The following is a 16,114-nucleotide window of genomic DNA, read 5'->3' as shown; positions in this document are numbered from 1 at the left end:
ATATGGTTCTTGGAACGGTTTGCCGTTTTTCTCTGCCACTATGAATATGTATTTTGGGTTTTGCTGCCGCCACAAAAACGTTGGGTCTGCCCAAAAGGACTGCTAGGCAGAGCTGCCAAATGTAAGATATACTCCTACAAAAGACATAATGCAGTAAGTAGCTGACTTAAGACATTGAAAAACAGTATGATTATCTGGTAACACTATTTTCAACATTCAACATATGAATAATCCATATTTAAGGTCATGTTACTTTGGGAAAAGTTGACAAGTTAGTCACAATGAAATAAACTCTTCTAACACGTTGATGGGAAGTGACCTAGATGGGTACCTAGACCAAGAGGTGTGATGAGGGAAGCCTTTCCTATTCAAGATTGTAATCCCTAGTAAAAGCCTATGCTGTTTTAAGATTCAAATTTCTCATTAAAAGATGAGGTCAGTTTGTATATTGGTAGAATGAGAGATGGGATGAGAGAGATTGGAAGCACACAATATTACATTTTGACAATGGGGCAGTTCTTGGTGCAAACAACTCTTCTCTTCAAAGTCACTGTTCCAAGGTTAACTTTTGAGGGGAATAGAGATAATCTGGTTATACAGAGAGCTCCAATTAGAGGAAGGCCATCTCCCATAGACTCCATTTTAGCTACATAATTCAATTTTTCAAAATGATTTCCTTTTTCCTCTGTAATAATAAAACAGTACCTTGTACTTGATCCCAACTAAGATATAATGAATTCTTATTGGAGGCAAAACAATCCTGTTGAGTTTATTTAATGTTTAAGCAATTTTTAGAAGCCTTTAAGTATGAAGATCCAAATTACAGAAAGTTGCTTGTTTGGAAACCCTAGGTCCCCGAACATTCTGGATAATAAGTCCCATACCTGTACCACCTTCTGCCCTATATATTTTAAAGAGGGCTACTTGTGTTGTAATCAATTGGCTGCTTGATTATCGATCGCTTAGCGTATCATTAATTTACTATATTATACCTGTACTAAATATTATACTATATTTACTATATTATATATGAGGATGCTTACACCTGGTGGTCTTTGAGACAACAGAGTAAGATTTTAGAAATAAAAGTAAGAATCTCCAACCAAAAATCCTGACACCATTCAAGATAATGAACTCTGTGTAAACAGACCCCTTCCTTTCCTAAACTGCAGCCTTTGTAATAAGGAGCAGACCATTATACAGAGGGCTTATCTGTGGACTGGTAATTTGTTTGACCAGCTTCTACAACCAGTGACTCGGCAAAATAAAAAGTTGGAAAGTGGTTTCCTGTTTTATGTTAGAAATAAGAAAAAAAATCAGATATTTCTTAATAAAAAATAAAAGGCAAAAAGTATGTTTAGCACCATCATAGTCCACTGAGCTCATGCTGAAAAGGGAGGGGTTTTATATTACACTTTTAGCATGTTAGAATACACTACTGCTTGTGGGCATTCTGCTGCAATAATAGGTAACATGTATATACACCAGGACTTAACCTACAAGAAAAGGAAGACTGACAAATAGCTGGTATAATGTTTTCCTTGCAGTCAAGTTATGAGCCCTGCAGTGACCCTCCTTCCCCAGTACTGAATTGCCCCACTGTGCTACAAAACAGCCCTAGTCTAGAGACTAAACTAGAGAGATAAAAATTTAATATAAGATTCATCTTGCTGAAACATGAAACTTTCTAAATATAATATAAAATAAATGACACTATGGGAGATGACATTCTTGTAATTGAGAGCTTTCTGGATCTCAGGTTTCTGAAAAAGGGATCTATACCCATAACATTTTTTTTAGGTATAGTCAATGGGAAGTTCATGCACACAGGAGAAACGCTAGAAAAATAACCTCATAAATAAGGTAAAAATCTAAATTTTCCCACTAACGATTGAAAAGGAAATCTTTTTTCCCCTCTGCCCCTCAAAGTACCAGTCACTGAAAAAATAATGTGCAGGCTAGTTTACCAAGGAATCAAGCCCCTGTGTTTTCCTAAAAAAATATTACATTTGGATGCTCAGATACATTGCTATGCTCCAGTAAGTCTATATATAAACCAGAGCACAGACTTACTTGCATAACCCTTTGTCTGTCTGAAGGACTGCTAAATCACTTAACATTTAACCATATTACTACCAGTATAAGAAGAATTTGTATGCAGCAACTCAAGGGTTAGCAGGCGTACAAATGATACATTTCTGATATAATTCTAGGATGCTTTTCCATGCTGATAATAACCCGAAGCCCACAATGGAGGGAGCAGGAGGTGTTAAACAACCCGTCTGTTTGTGCCTCTCCCAAAGCCCAAAAGGCAATGTTAACTCTGCTTTGACCAGACAAACCATAGTACAGATTAATACACAAAAATCCTGACAGCATCTGATACTAAAAACCACAAGAAGTGCAGTGGAGAAGGCGTGGGGTAAAATCTGTCCTATGCAATTAGAACTCCATAAGATATAATAAAAAGCATCAATCCCATTACAGTTTAACCACTCACGTGGAAAATTCTGAGATTTGTTCCACCTGTAAAGTCATGATCAATGGTCCTCAACTATGTATTAGTTGATGTGTAAAAGGATAATCATATGAATTTGTTTTTTATCTACTCTTTATTGGCTGTATAGGAGAATAAACCCAGACCACTGCTTTTTTTCTTTAAGCAAGACCTTCAGGTTAACTTTAAGGTATGGGACCTGTTATCCAGAAAGCTCAGGACCTGGGGTTTTCTGGATAATGGATATTTCCGTAATTTGGATCTTCAATCCTTAAATCTACTAGAAAATCATGTAAACATTAAATAAACCCAATAGGCTGATTTTGCTTCCAATAAGGATTAATTATATCTTAGTTTGGATCAAGTACAAGACACTGTTTTATTATTCGCCACACTTATTCTTAGAAAAACGGCTTTATTCAACTTGAATAAGTGGTAACAGGCAGTGGGTAAGTGGTGCGAACTAACGCGTTTCGTGCCCTCTCTATTGGCACTTCATCACTCTGATGAAGTGCCAATAGAGAGGGCACGAAACGCGTTAGTTCGCACCAGCGCTGGCCCGCATGTGGACGGGCCAGCGCTGAACAGCGATACACAGATTCTGTCTTGTAAATGCCGGCTTGGAGTTGCCGGAGTATCGCGAGAGCTGCGGCCGAGACGCCACAAAGAAGGGTGAGCTCCGTTCATTTCATTCACAACCCGTGTTTCTCCTGCATACTGTTTTATTATTACATAGAAAAAGGAAATAATGTTTGATTATTTGGATAAAATGGAGTCATGGGAGACTGCCTTTCTGTAATTCGGCGGTTTCTGGATAACGGGTTTCCAGATAACGGATCCTATACCTGTGATATTCTGAGACAATTTATAGTTGGTTTTCATTTTTTAGTATTTGTGGTTTTAGAGTTATTTAGCTTTTTACAGTCTGCAATTTGAGGTATGCCATTTGAGGGTCAAAATGATGCTAGCAACCATGCATTGATTTACATAAAAGACCAGAGTATGAATAGGAGAGGGCCTGAGTAAAAAGATAAGAAGAGTAATAAAAAGTGGCAATAACAGACCATTTGTCAGTGGGGTCAGTGACCTCCATTTGAAAGCCGGAAATAGTCAGAAGAAAAAAGGCAAATAATTCAAAAACTATAAAAAAGAAAAAATGAAGGTTAATAGACTGCTTTATAGAATTGCTTAGAATTAGCCATTCTATATCATACTAAAGGTTAATGTAAATGTGAACAACCTCTTGTGTGTAACACAAAATAAGTAAGCAGCAATGTAGTTATAACAAAAAAAAATAGCTGGGAAGAAGACCGACCTGTTAACATTATTTGTCACAGACAAAAAATAAAGGTTTCTACAGTTGGCTTACCATTTATCCCAAAGTTTTGTAAATAAATCTGAATTGTTGTTTGTAATAACAGCTTTTTTATTTAATGAGAAGATGTAAAAAGTAGCGCTACATCTAATTCTCTGTGCGGGGGCTGGAAATGAGACAGCTGCGTAAGGGCCCAGGGATGCTCCTTATTGTAAATACATTACAGCTAAGCTGCTGACTTCAGACTTTTAGAAATAAATGTTGCACATTTCTGCTATTAAAAGTCAATTCACAGAGCAGACCGATGTATTATGTTGGCACTGAAGCCCTTTGGGGATCAAACCACGCAAATTCTTTAACTCTGGTGAAGCCAAATGAAACTAATGGCGGTAATTACCGATGGAGTAAAACAAGAGGGATGAACAAATATACTTGTAAGCCGAAGCGGAAATAAAAAAAGAACAGCCGTTCCACTCGCTGACCAATACAAATCACCAAATTAAGACAACATTCTCTGAGATTTCAACATCAGGAGCGAGAGATGCACAGTCTGTCAGAGGAGAAGGAAACGGGACGTTAAACTCGTGATCCAAAAACACATTCCTCCGTCTGGGCTGCTCTTCCCCCAGTAAAACCACAAGCCTATTTATTCTTGGAAATGGAATGTATTTTGTGTTACAGTGCATGCAGTTTTTTTATGGTTGAATTATGGGTATTTGTGCCTGCACAGCATACAGGGACACTAATATAAGAAAACTTCCAGTAAAAAAAAAAAAAACTAATAGGCAAGCAGACGATGATCAATTGTCAGTCTACACTGCTGCAATAAAAGGAAACTCTCACTTTGTTCTACTAGGGACCTAGGAAACTCACCTGCTGCTGTCAATTGTTGTTTTCCCAGGAGAAGGAATAACCACTGTACAGTTATTTAGTAAACAGGAACACCTGTCCGGGTCTCAGGTAAGTTATTATAATCACCAGTGATTAAACCTTTCCTTTAGGGTAGGACTAAACGGACGTTTTCAGCGCGATCCGATGCGCTGCTACAAAAAGCGACAGAAATAAGGATAGAAATGTCAGATGAAGTCGCAGCGTTGATCCGCCACAACACGACTGTTGAATGCAGACGCTGCACGCTGCAGGACTACACGGACGTTTTCAGTGCAATCTGACGTGCTCCGACAAAATGCTGGTGTCAAATGCAACGGAAATAAGGTATGAGATAAAAATGTCGAATGAAGTCGCAGCGTTGATCCGACTTGACATGACTGTCGGATGCAGCGCCTGCATCCGACAGTCGTATTGTGTCGGATCAACGCTGCGCCTTCACCCGACAATGCATTCGCTTACCTTATTTCCGTTGCATGCGATTTGACGGCGGCATTTTATCATATCGCGTCGGATCACGCCGAAACCGTCCTCGTAGTCCTACCCTTAGGCTAGCGGAGAAACGGTTTCTACCTACACGAGCAAAACTTCAAAGGGACCTTTTTGAAGGGCACAAATTTTTCATCAACACTGTTAAATCTAGATGCTAGGGTCCAAATTACCCTAGCAACCATGCAGTGATGTGAATAAGAGTGTGTAATATGAACAGGAGAGGACCCAGGCCTGGATTTGTGGAAAGGCCACCTAGGCACGGGCCTAAGGTGGCAGGATTTTAGGGGGGCAGCATTCTGCCCAACCACACTCACATTGGTTCAAAAACACTGGAGATACAATAATTAATTTCCTGTGCGCCAATCCCCATTGCTCCAGTCCAGATGATGAAAATTTGCATGAATAAAGGGGGAGGGGTGATGAACGGCAGTGGGCCTAGGGGCGCCCACTATGTAAATCTGGCCCTGAGAGGACCTGAACAGAAAACATAATAATAAAAAGTAGCAATAACAATTAATTAATTAATTAATTTGTACCCTTACAAAGCATTTGTTTTTTAGATGGGGTCAGTGAACCCCATTTGAAAGCCAGAAAGAGTCAGACAAAGAAGGCCAATAATGCAATAATGAAAAAACTATAAAAAATATATAATGAAGATCAACTGAAAAGTTGTTTAGAATTAGCCATTCTATAAAATACTAATCGTTAACTTAAAGGGATACTGTCATGTATCCCAAAATGAATCAGTTAATAGTGCTGCTCCAGCAGAATTCTACACTGAAATCCATTTCTCAAAAGAGCAAACAGATTTTTTTATATTCAATTTTGAAATCTGACATGGGGCTAGACATATTGTCAATTTCCGATGACAGGATCCCTCTTCAGAAAATGCGACAGGGCGACGATCCTTTGTGCGGTGCTCGATTTCTCCTTCTATCTTCTATAAGGAAGACAAGGAGGAGAAATCGATCGCTTTCTGAAGAGGAGCACAAACTGAGTTTCAGTAAGTTATTTCTTAACAAAGACTTTGCAATTTTAAAGTTTAATTTGTCTTGGTGTTTTTTTTCAATGTATACTAACAATTTTTATTTTTTTTGATGGTACTGGTCCTTTAAAGGTGAACCATCCTGAGTCAAAAGGAAAATAGACTCTCACCCTATTTTTTATGACACAAGCTCAACAGTGTAATGCAAACCTCCCTCACATAATGAACTGATTCTGGGACTTGAAATTCATAATGGGTGGAGACCAATTCTCTGGAAAGCAGAGGGATTTTCACAATGAATCAAGGTGAGGGAGGAGTACCCTAGGAGATTAAAGATGGGTTGGGTAGTTGATCACTGCAGCTTTTCTTTTAAAAGGGTGGTTAACCTTTAAGTTAAGTTTTAGTATTTTATAGAATGGCCAATTCTAATCATCTTTTCAACTGGCCTTCATTATTTATTTTGTATAGTTTAATTATTTGCCTTCTTTCCAGCTTTCATGTGGGTTCACTGACCCCATCTAAATATTCTATAAGGCTACAAATGTATAGTTACTGCCTCTTTGTATTGTTTATCTTTCTATTCAGGTCCTTTCCTATTCATATTCATATTCCAGTCTCTTGTTTAAATGAACGATTGCTAGGGTAACTTGGACCCTAGCAACCAGATTGCTGAAATTACAAATTGGTTAAAAAGTAAACTCAAAAGCCACAATTAATAAAAAATGAAAACCAACTGTAAACTGTCTCAGAATACCACTCTCTCCATCATACCAAAAGTTAACTCAATTAATAATTGGGAATGTAAGCAATGTTTTAAACAGCTCCAGTGGAAATTGCTTTCTCTAACATTAGTAACTTTATTTTTTTAGACATTTCCCAGTGTGCTTTCAATCCCCCAAAGGACACCAGAAGCAGCCTTTATTCTGCTGCATCCCATTTGGGCACTGGAGACCAAAACTGCACAACAAATTCTAGATGGGGCATTTCCAGCTCTCTGTATAGTGGAGGAATGATCCTCTATTCAAGCGAGACTATTCCCATTTTAATACAGCTTAAAATCCTGTTTGCCCTTGCACCTACTGACTGCCATTGCTTGTTACAGCCAAGTTTATTATCTACAAGGACTCCAAGGTTGCAGTAAGGATAAAAGTGGCTTGCATAGTTTTACATCCCAGGTGCTTCATTTGTCAACATTGAATCTCATCTCATGTCATCCACTCAATTGCCTATATCACTTCCTTTATGTTGGCCTTTATATTCTGCTTAACAAACAGACATGACCCTCCTCCTTTTCTATGTCCCCTGGCCATCAAAACAAAGTAATATATTTACTGGCCAGTCATGTAATATAAAAAGCCTAGTTAAAGAAAATCAGTTAATTATATTAACAACTATATTATATTATATAAGTCCCTCGTGACAATCACAAAATAGAATAATTGCAGGCTCTTTAGTTAAAATCAAGACTGAAAAAAAAAAGAAAGATCCAGTTCAGGCTGCTAAAGAACACAAACATTGACGCAGTGTCGGACTGGAGTGTCCTGGGTCAGCGGGGGCTGTGGGGCCCAGCAGCCCAGTTCGACCCTACATTGAAGTATAGTATTGATAGCAAACTTTTGACCCGTCAATACAGAGGAATTCCCATGTGACATGGTGTCCCACAGAATTAAAGCTGGCCATACATGGAGAGATCCGCTTGTTTGGCGATGTCGCCAAACGAGCGGATCTCCCTCCGATATGCCCACCTTGAGGTGGGCAATATCGGGCTGATCCGATTGTGGGCCCTAGGGCCCAACGATCGGATCCTAGCGAACGCAAACGGGCGGTCGGATTGCGGGACCGCATCAACGAACAGATGCGGCCGCAATCCAATGGGATTTTTAATCCCATCCGATCGAGATCTGGCCGACTTTCGGCCAGATCGCGATCGGGGAAGCCTGTCGGGGGCCCCCATACACGGGCCAATAAGATGCCGACTCGGTCTGTCTGCAGCTTTTATCGGCCCATAGAACTAGTTTTTATAGAATTAGAAATCTAACGAACTGGACAGCATTGAAATGGTGTGAAGAATTCATGTGATCAAGTGATGGTATCCTACATATTCAATAGTCTAATCAAGGTCAGTTAAACCTTTTCAACTCAAGCACTCATGCAGCAGTTGCCAGAAGGTTAAGATCTGTATCAAAATAATCTTGACCTTAGTTGGGGTGCAAGAGCACTTTGTAGTCCTCTTAGGAAAATGATGTAGTCACCTTGCCACCTGCAGCTGCTTCACCTTTATTTGAATGGTGACCATGATATCTATTGCTAGCAATGTCCGGCCTGATTTCTCTGAAACACCAGAGTGAGCATTCCTAATTACCATCTGACAGCACCAGTAACTGCTACCGACATGACTGCAAGAGGTTGGAGAGCCCTCCTCCAGTTAGATTGTGCAGAACCTCGGGATTGAGTAAGTGCTTCATTAAAAGTAAATATAAAGAAATTGAGCATTATATAAAACCCCATTTCCAAAATGTTATATTTCATAAACTTAAGCTCAATATCCTCAAATTTAGCTTGTCTAATTCTCAAGAGTACTGTCTACTGACGACTTCTAGTTGCCACTGTTCCAAAACACTGCTTCATGTTTGAATGAAAGTATGCAGAAAAGGTATATTGGGTGTGCCTTTCAAACCATGCCCAGGGTGTAACTATAATCTTAAGAACATAAAACACCACTTAGGAGAAGAACATAACCCCATTTCACTTGCCAAATTAATTTGTACAATGTTCCTAATGTGTATAAATGCTGTGAACTTCAGAGCACTTAGTTAATTTCTGATGATAACACTGGTGATCAGGATCTTCTAGCGATACCTGTTATATGTGTCAAAAACAACCAAATTGAGGAAAAATGTAAACAGACAAAATAGTGGTGTGCATTTCAAAACTTAAATAAACGTTGATATACACAAGCAAATTACTTTCTGAAAGTCTGCAACTTTATACGTCAAGGCCACATGCAAGAAACCATTCTAAAAGTAGTGTAAAAAAATGTTCTAGAGATGAAAGAGTTATTAATGACATCTAATGAAGCATCAATTATTGACAGCACCAATCAGTAGTTTCTATTCTTAAAATGCCTTTATTAGGACATGGGCTCTGACCCCAACCACTTGGCAACGTTTCAGACCGTCCTCTGTCTTTTTTCAAGCCACTTAGTGCTTTGTTATTTATACATTATAATTTATAATGAAGCATGGCAAATGAGCAAGTCTTAGCCATATTAGTTGCATATGAATCTAGCTAACGCAGTAACGACTTGGTGCAGGCCTTGTGAGAAATCTTGAGAAGGGCCCGGCACACACTGCAACTGACCCGACCCATGCCTCCCACTGCTCCAGTGTGCACACATTTTGCGCCCATGGTCCCTCCTCCTGCAGGGTCTGCTTTTTCTATAGTTAGTATAGTCTATATGCCACTGAACCTTGCTCACTATATTTTTTTATGCTTAAAGGCAAAGAGAAACATTATAACACTAATCCTACAACCAGAAATTCTTGGGTCTTGGACATGTGCCCAACCAACTCCACTTCCTAGTGTTAAAGAACCGAAAATCACCCAGTTGCTCCTAACTGGACTGTACATGTCCTGTTATTACACATGTAAGGTATAAAGATACAGAAAATGTTTATATAATTCCATCAAACTCTATCATTTTGGATTTTTGACTGCAATGAAAGTCAGACAACCGGGGGAAGTGACTTAGATACTAAATTTTCTTAATGTATGTATGTAATGAGAGTATCATGCTGTAGTTGTTCCTACCAAACACATGCACTCTATAATTATCTCTAGATGTTGACTATTCACAAGTCCCTGCCACAGAGGAGCTTATAATTTAAGATCCCTATAACATCCATAGTTAGTGTCAATTTAACCAGGATCTATTAACCTGACTATATGTTTGTGGAGGAACCCCAGACACAAAGAGAATATAGGAGAACCCCTTGTAGGTACTGCTTAGGCTGAAATTAAATCAGGACCCCCGTGCTTTTAAGGTTCTCCTCTACCCCAATAAATGTAATTCTAAGTAATATTTCAATATACAATAATAAAAGATTTCTAGTGGTTTTAAAATTATTTGTAAACGTGATTGCTATTAAAAGCAATGCCTGTTTGACTGTTTACATTTTGTGCTCTACCAGTTCTGTGTCCTGAATAGGGTTGCCACCTGGAAAAAAATACAGGCCTATATTTATCTTTTGTCCCTATAAAAAACATTGGGATCAACCATCACTTTTACCTACCAGGCCAGTAAAATACCAGCCAGGTGGCAACCCTAGTCCTGAAAGAATGTTTCTGAACAAATGTAAACCTTTTAATTAATTATCTGGGAATATCTGCTACTTTGTATGTTTTCTTTCATTATGCAAAAAAAAAAAAAAAAGCTTTTTGGGTGTAGGATGACTTTAAGGCAACATTGTTAACCAATAAAGCCATTATGCCACCAGAAAAAAAGTTGTGTTAATTCCACCTGTAATTCTTGTGTCACTTCTTTCTCAGCATGATGGAGCTTGAATTTCATTTAGAAAAGGATTAGTTTTAGCCTTTGCTCATAAATAATTTATATACTACTAACAAATTTCACGTGCATATACTGGCTTCTACTCAAGAAAAATGTCCCGGTACATCGCACATAACTGAGATCATGGTACTTCCACTCAGAATAAAAATAAAGGGGACACGGAATAAATGTTGTTGTTTGTGGACTGACATTATTAAAACAGAAAGGGTTGTCCCTGTTTTGAAATTATTCCATGTACCGTTATTATTTTGCTTTTTATAAATAGTAAAGACAACCTCAATGCTGTATGGACATTCCATAGAAAATTAAGCATCTCAGAGTATTTCAGAAACACAAAAAACTATTAGTGCATGTCTTAGCTAAAGACGAAATAGGCACGTGTAAGACTGAGGTTACCCCCCTTCAAAAAAAAACCAAAAAAAAACAAAAAAAACCTTTTAGCAGATCTGATCTATATTTTATAGTTCTAATCCAGACTTATCTGGTGGTTGAATTTGGCCATACATAAAGTATGATCTAGCAGAACAATCCCCAGCAAACATAAATATGGCCTTTTCCTTATCTAGCTTTCTATAACATTCCACTTTTAAAGGACCACATGTTCTAAATTAGTCCCGAAATGTAGTTGTTATGGGCATGTAAAGCCCACAATAAAAGTTGTACCATATGTTGATATTCCTTGGTATACATATTTGCATGCACAAAGTGACACTTTCTGTTATTTTAAAGGGTTTGTTCACTTTTAGTAAGGTGTAGAGAGTGATATTCCGAGACAATTTGCCATTGGTTTTCATTATTTGTGGTTTTTGAGTTATTTCGATTCTTATTCAGCAGCTCTCCAGTTTGTTCAGGCCGTTTTTGTGGTGAGCCCTAGGGCGTCAAAATTTAAGGGGCGGCATGCCGCCCAGCCGCATTAGGAGCGTAGTGTTCCCAATCACCAGCGTTGCGTGCGGACTGCGAGGCCTCGGACGGCAGCCACTAGGAGCTTGAGACCTTGGGGCACCATCGAGGCAAATCCGGCCTTGAGTTTATTTCAGCAATCTGGTTGCTAGGGTCCAAATAACCCTAGCAACCATGCATTGATTTGAATAAGAGACCAGTATATGAATGGGAGAGGGCATGAATAAAAATAAAAACTAGTGATAACTATAAAAAAAGCTGGAAAGAGTCAGAAGAAGAAGGCAAATAATTCAAAAAGAAATCAAAAAGAAATCAAAAAGAAATAACGAAGACCAATTAAAAAATTGCTTATAATTGTTCACTCTAAAATACTAAAAATTTATTTAAAGGTGAATCACCCCTTTAATATATATATACCTTTTTGGCACCCTCTGGCCTAGGTTCCACTCCCATGTGACAACAATCGAACATTGTGCTCATTCCAGAGAGCAAGACTGGGCTTGTAAAGGATGCAGGTATAACGGGCACTGCACATTCCTACCCTCACATTTATGCAGACCTACATTCACATGTCCAAACTTTAATCCTAGACAAACTTTAGACTTTGCTAAATTAAATTATCAGCACAAAATAAATACTGTGAGTGTCACTTCACTGTAATATACAGTGCCTGGGGATCATTGTGATTGTACTGACATTAGCTAAAGGACAGACAACTAAAAACCACATGTACAAAACTGAACTATGTACCATGTGTAAGAAAATCTTAAATACTATACAACTGTAGCAGCAATAAGCAACCCAAACCAAAATCTTGGTCAAAAGTGCTCTCACTAAATAATTCACATCATCCTTACATTTTTACAGGCGATTCCATTTCTGTTAAGATAAAAATAGCCTGCTAATTGACAGATTCTATTACAGAACATTATTTTCTTGTGAAACACCTACCCTATTTTACATAGCTGGGATGCTACATCGGTAACATTCTCAGAAATGGGAAGTACCAAGAATCTCATACAACTATCTGGTCTGATCTGGTAAGTCCAAACATGTCACGCAAGCAGGTCCAGACTGAGAATTAAAATAGGCCCTGGCATTTCAGGTACACAGAGGCCCAATCAGCCCACATAGAGGCCCAAACAGCCCCCACCAGCCCACTAAATAGTGACTTTCTATGGCACCTTATAGCAGCCCCTCTGGCATTTGCCAGAACCTACAGATTGCCAGTCCGGGCCTGCACGCAAGAGGGGTAGAGTGGTTAAGTTGTGTACCAGTCAGCATTTAAAACATTGTTCAAACAGCAAAAAATACACTGAAACTTAAAATGTGCTTTTTATCACAGAGAATTGAATTGCAATCAAACTTCATGTGCCCCAAAACCTGATTAAGAATGATTTTAAGAGCCAGGGTTAATTCAGACTTCCATTGCTAGCAGCTTGGAGACTTCATCTATGGCTGTTTGCTCAAATACAGATATGCAGGTAGCTGTGTTGACAAAACATTCAGGAATCTTCACTTAAAAACTTATCCCACATAGGCACATATAATGGGTGTTGGTTGCTTCACTGGTTTGGCAGGTCTGAAAATGTTGGTCAGGTTGGATCAAAGCAGAAAGCATAAATAACTATAGGCACCCCCAGTGTTTGAATTGCTAAACTTAAATCCCAGGACAGTGCTCCTGGCCCTGGCATTTCAGGTACACAGAGGCCCAATCAGCCCACATAGAGGCCCAAACAGCCACCACCAGCCCACTAAGTACTGACTTTCTATGGGACCTTATAGCAGCCCCTCTGGCTTTTGCCAGATCCCATAGATTGCCAGTCCGGGCCTGAATATCATCAATACTGTACATGCACACGGTCCAGGATAGCAGCAAGGGACCAGGGACCTTTCACAACATGGCAGCATTAAAGGAGCAGTGATATCAGTGCATGGATTCTGAATCGGACTATAAAAAAAGAACAATTCTTTTATTTAGATTATTTGCGTTAAAGGTATTGTTCACCTTTAAGTTAACTTTTAGCACAATGTAGAGAGTTATTATTTCAGTTTTTTTAATTATTTAGCTTTTTACTAAGCATTTTTCCAGTTTGCAGTTTCAGAAATCTTCCTAGGGTCCAAATTACCCTAGCAACCATGCATTGATTTGAACAAGACACAGGAATAGGAGAGGGTCTGATTAAAAAGATGAATAATAAAAAGTACCGGTAGCAATAACTAGCCTTGCAAAACATTTGATTTTTAGATGGGCCCCAGCGGAAAGCTGGAAAGAGTCATAAGAAGAAGGCAAATACAATAATTCAAAGATGATAAAAAAGAAAACATGAAGGCCAAATGAAAAGTGGCTTTGAATTAGTCATTCTGTAACATACTAAAAGTTAACTTATAGGTGAACCACCGATTTATCCAATTATCCAGTCTAACAAACAATCGCTAACTGTAACCATTCTCTGTGGGAAAGATTCTAATTTTAACATGCATGGCCAGGTTAAAGCAGTCATTTCAAACCTGCCCCTGTCAACCTGTTGCTAAACTCCTAGGACCTATAGCCTTGGATCCTGGGGGAAGTTGCAAAACAATGGAAAGGCAGCAGATTATGATCATCTGATTATACCAAATCCATGTATTCACACAAAACTTTCTTTTAAGTTACTCACCACTTGAATGCATTTCAGGATCCCGATGAGAGAGCGGATATAAACCAAGTCGCAGCGTATGCCTCGGAGTCCCCGACCTTGCATCACTGGTTCAGTAGTGGGCTGATATGGGCTGCTAGCCCCTGACACCATAGATGTGCTAGACGCTTCTCCCTCAAAGCCATCCATGTCGTCCCCAGTCACCCTCATGGCTAGTGCGTTTGGAAAGAAGGAAATCAGTGGTGGGTGGCACTGTACTGAAAAGGCATGGCACTGGCCTTGGGATTATGTCACCTGGCTCAGCAGCAGATGTTTCTCAGGCACCCAGGGACTACCATGCACATCGGTTATTATTCCTCTTCACTTCCCATGGGGCTATGTGAATACCAGCAACCTGTTACATAGTCACACCATCATCCAAGAACATTAGACAAGTTTGACCCTCCAGAAACCCTTTGTTGTCTTTGAGTTCCTACAAAATTCCACACGCTCCAGCTTTCACGCCAGAAGCTCACCAGCTCCAGTAGTGTCTGCTTGCAAGGCAAAGACTGGCTACCTGGAGGCTCGGTACAGCTGAGAGAGCAGTGGGCAACCTCGTATACTCCACACCATGTACACGCACGGGCTCTAAAGGTAACCCTACGGTGTCCATCTTAGGACATTTCTGTGCAAAATAACAGTGCCTCCAGCTCACTCCCCATTGTAAAATCTCTGGTACTGAAAATACTTAACGCGCCTCCCAGTTAAGGTCTGTGCAGTCCTCCTATTTGTAAGTGATTGTTTCAGGCTGCAGCATACTTTCACTGTCCTGCTCCCTACTCCCTCCGCCCAACTCCCTCCATCCTGCTTCCTACTCCCTCCCCCATTTCCCTCCATCCTGCTTAGTGATTCCTCAATACTGCAGCATTCTACCTGCTTTTTACTTCCTGATTCCTTCCTGCTGAAGCATTCTACCTGATTCCTCTGGCCAGTCATATTCTCCCTCACTCACCCTGTCACGTCATCCTGAAAGTCATTCATTCTATTTCATTTCTGTAAAAATACAGTTATTGAGTGCAATCATACCGTATTATCTTTTTTTTAATCTTCAACTAATCAAAATTTACAGATATTAATCCTTATAAAACAATACCTAAATACAATTGTGTGCTCTTCAAGTGCTGCTAGTGAGTGCTGCTAGTGTTGGATTTTTTGCTTTCAGTAGGGGTACTGTTATTATATACACTCAAATTAATTGCTGATAGTGCTCAAAATAAAAGTTATAGGTAAATGTTAATGTAGGGGCGTACATTAACTTATAGTCATAAATGTAACTGTCAGTGTAAGGAGCAGGTAGAATGCTGCAGCATGGACAAATTAGGGCAGAGGGAGTTGGGAGTGGGTCAAATGACATATGAAGAAAGTGACAGGACGGAGGGAGTTGGGAGCAGGATGGAGGGACATGGGGGGAGGGAGTAGGAACAGGACGGAGAAAGAATGCTGCTGCCTGAAAAAAAAATCCCTTACATGTAGGGGGAGAACAAAGAGCTAAACAGGAGAAGCACAATAAAAGTTATTAGCAACACTGAGATGTTAGACTGGGGAGACAGAAGAAACCTCTGTATGTTGAACACAGATGTCCTGAAATGGACAACAGTATAATCAGTGAAAGATGCTGAGAGCCCCAGCCAATCAGCCATCAGCTTCCTCTGGGATCACGTGCACTGGTTCCACCCTTTGCTTAGCGAGTTAACTCTTTCAGTGCTGCTGTGTAAATAGTGTCTGCTGTTTTTCTGTAAAGCTGCTGTGAGAGCTCATGTCTTGATAAAGGGTCCGGAGGGACCGAAAC

General features: G+C 39.6%; 1 protein-coding gene across 1 annotated transcript in view; it reads right to left on the bottom strand.

Moving 5' to 3' along the window:
* The window catches only part of LOC108704825 (CKLF-like MARVEL transmembrane domain-containing protein 4), a 34,706-nt gene extending 19,401 nt beyond the window's left edge, over positions 1–15,305 (bottom strand). The window contains exon 1 of the mRNA XM_018241509.2: positions 14,308–15,305. Within this exon, the coding sequence (XP_018096998.1) occupies positions 14,308–14,496 (189 nt within the window). The 5' untranslated portion in view covers positions 14,497–15,305. The remainder of the gene's footprint in view (positions 1–14,307) is intronic.
* Between the last annotated feature and the right edge of the window lie 809 nt (positions 15,306–16,114).

This window comes from Xenopus laevis, chromosome 4L (assembly GCF_017654675.1).
Source record: "Xenopus laevis strain J_2021 chromosome 4L, Xenopus_laevis_v10.1, whole genome shotgun sequence".
NCBI classification, from domain to species: Eukaryota; Metazoa; Chordata; class Amphibia; order Anura; family Pipidae; genus Xenopus; species Xenopus laevis.
This window is presented reverse-complemented; position numbering and strand designations above follow the sequence as displayed.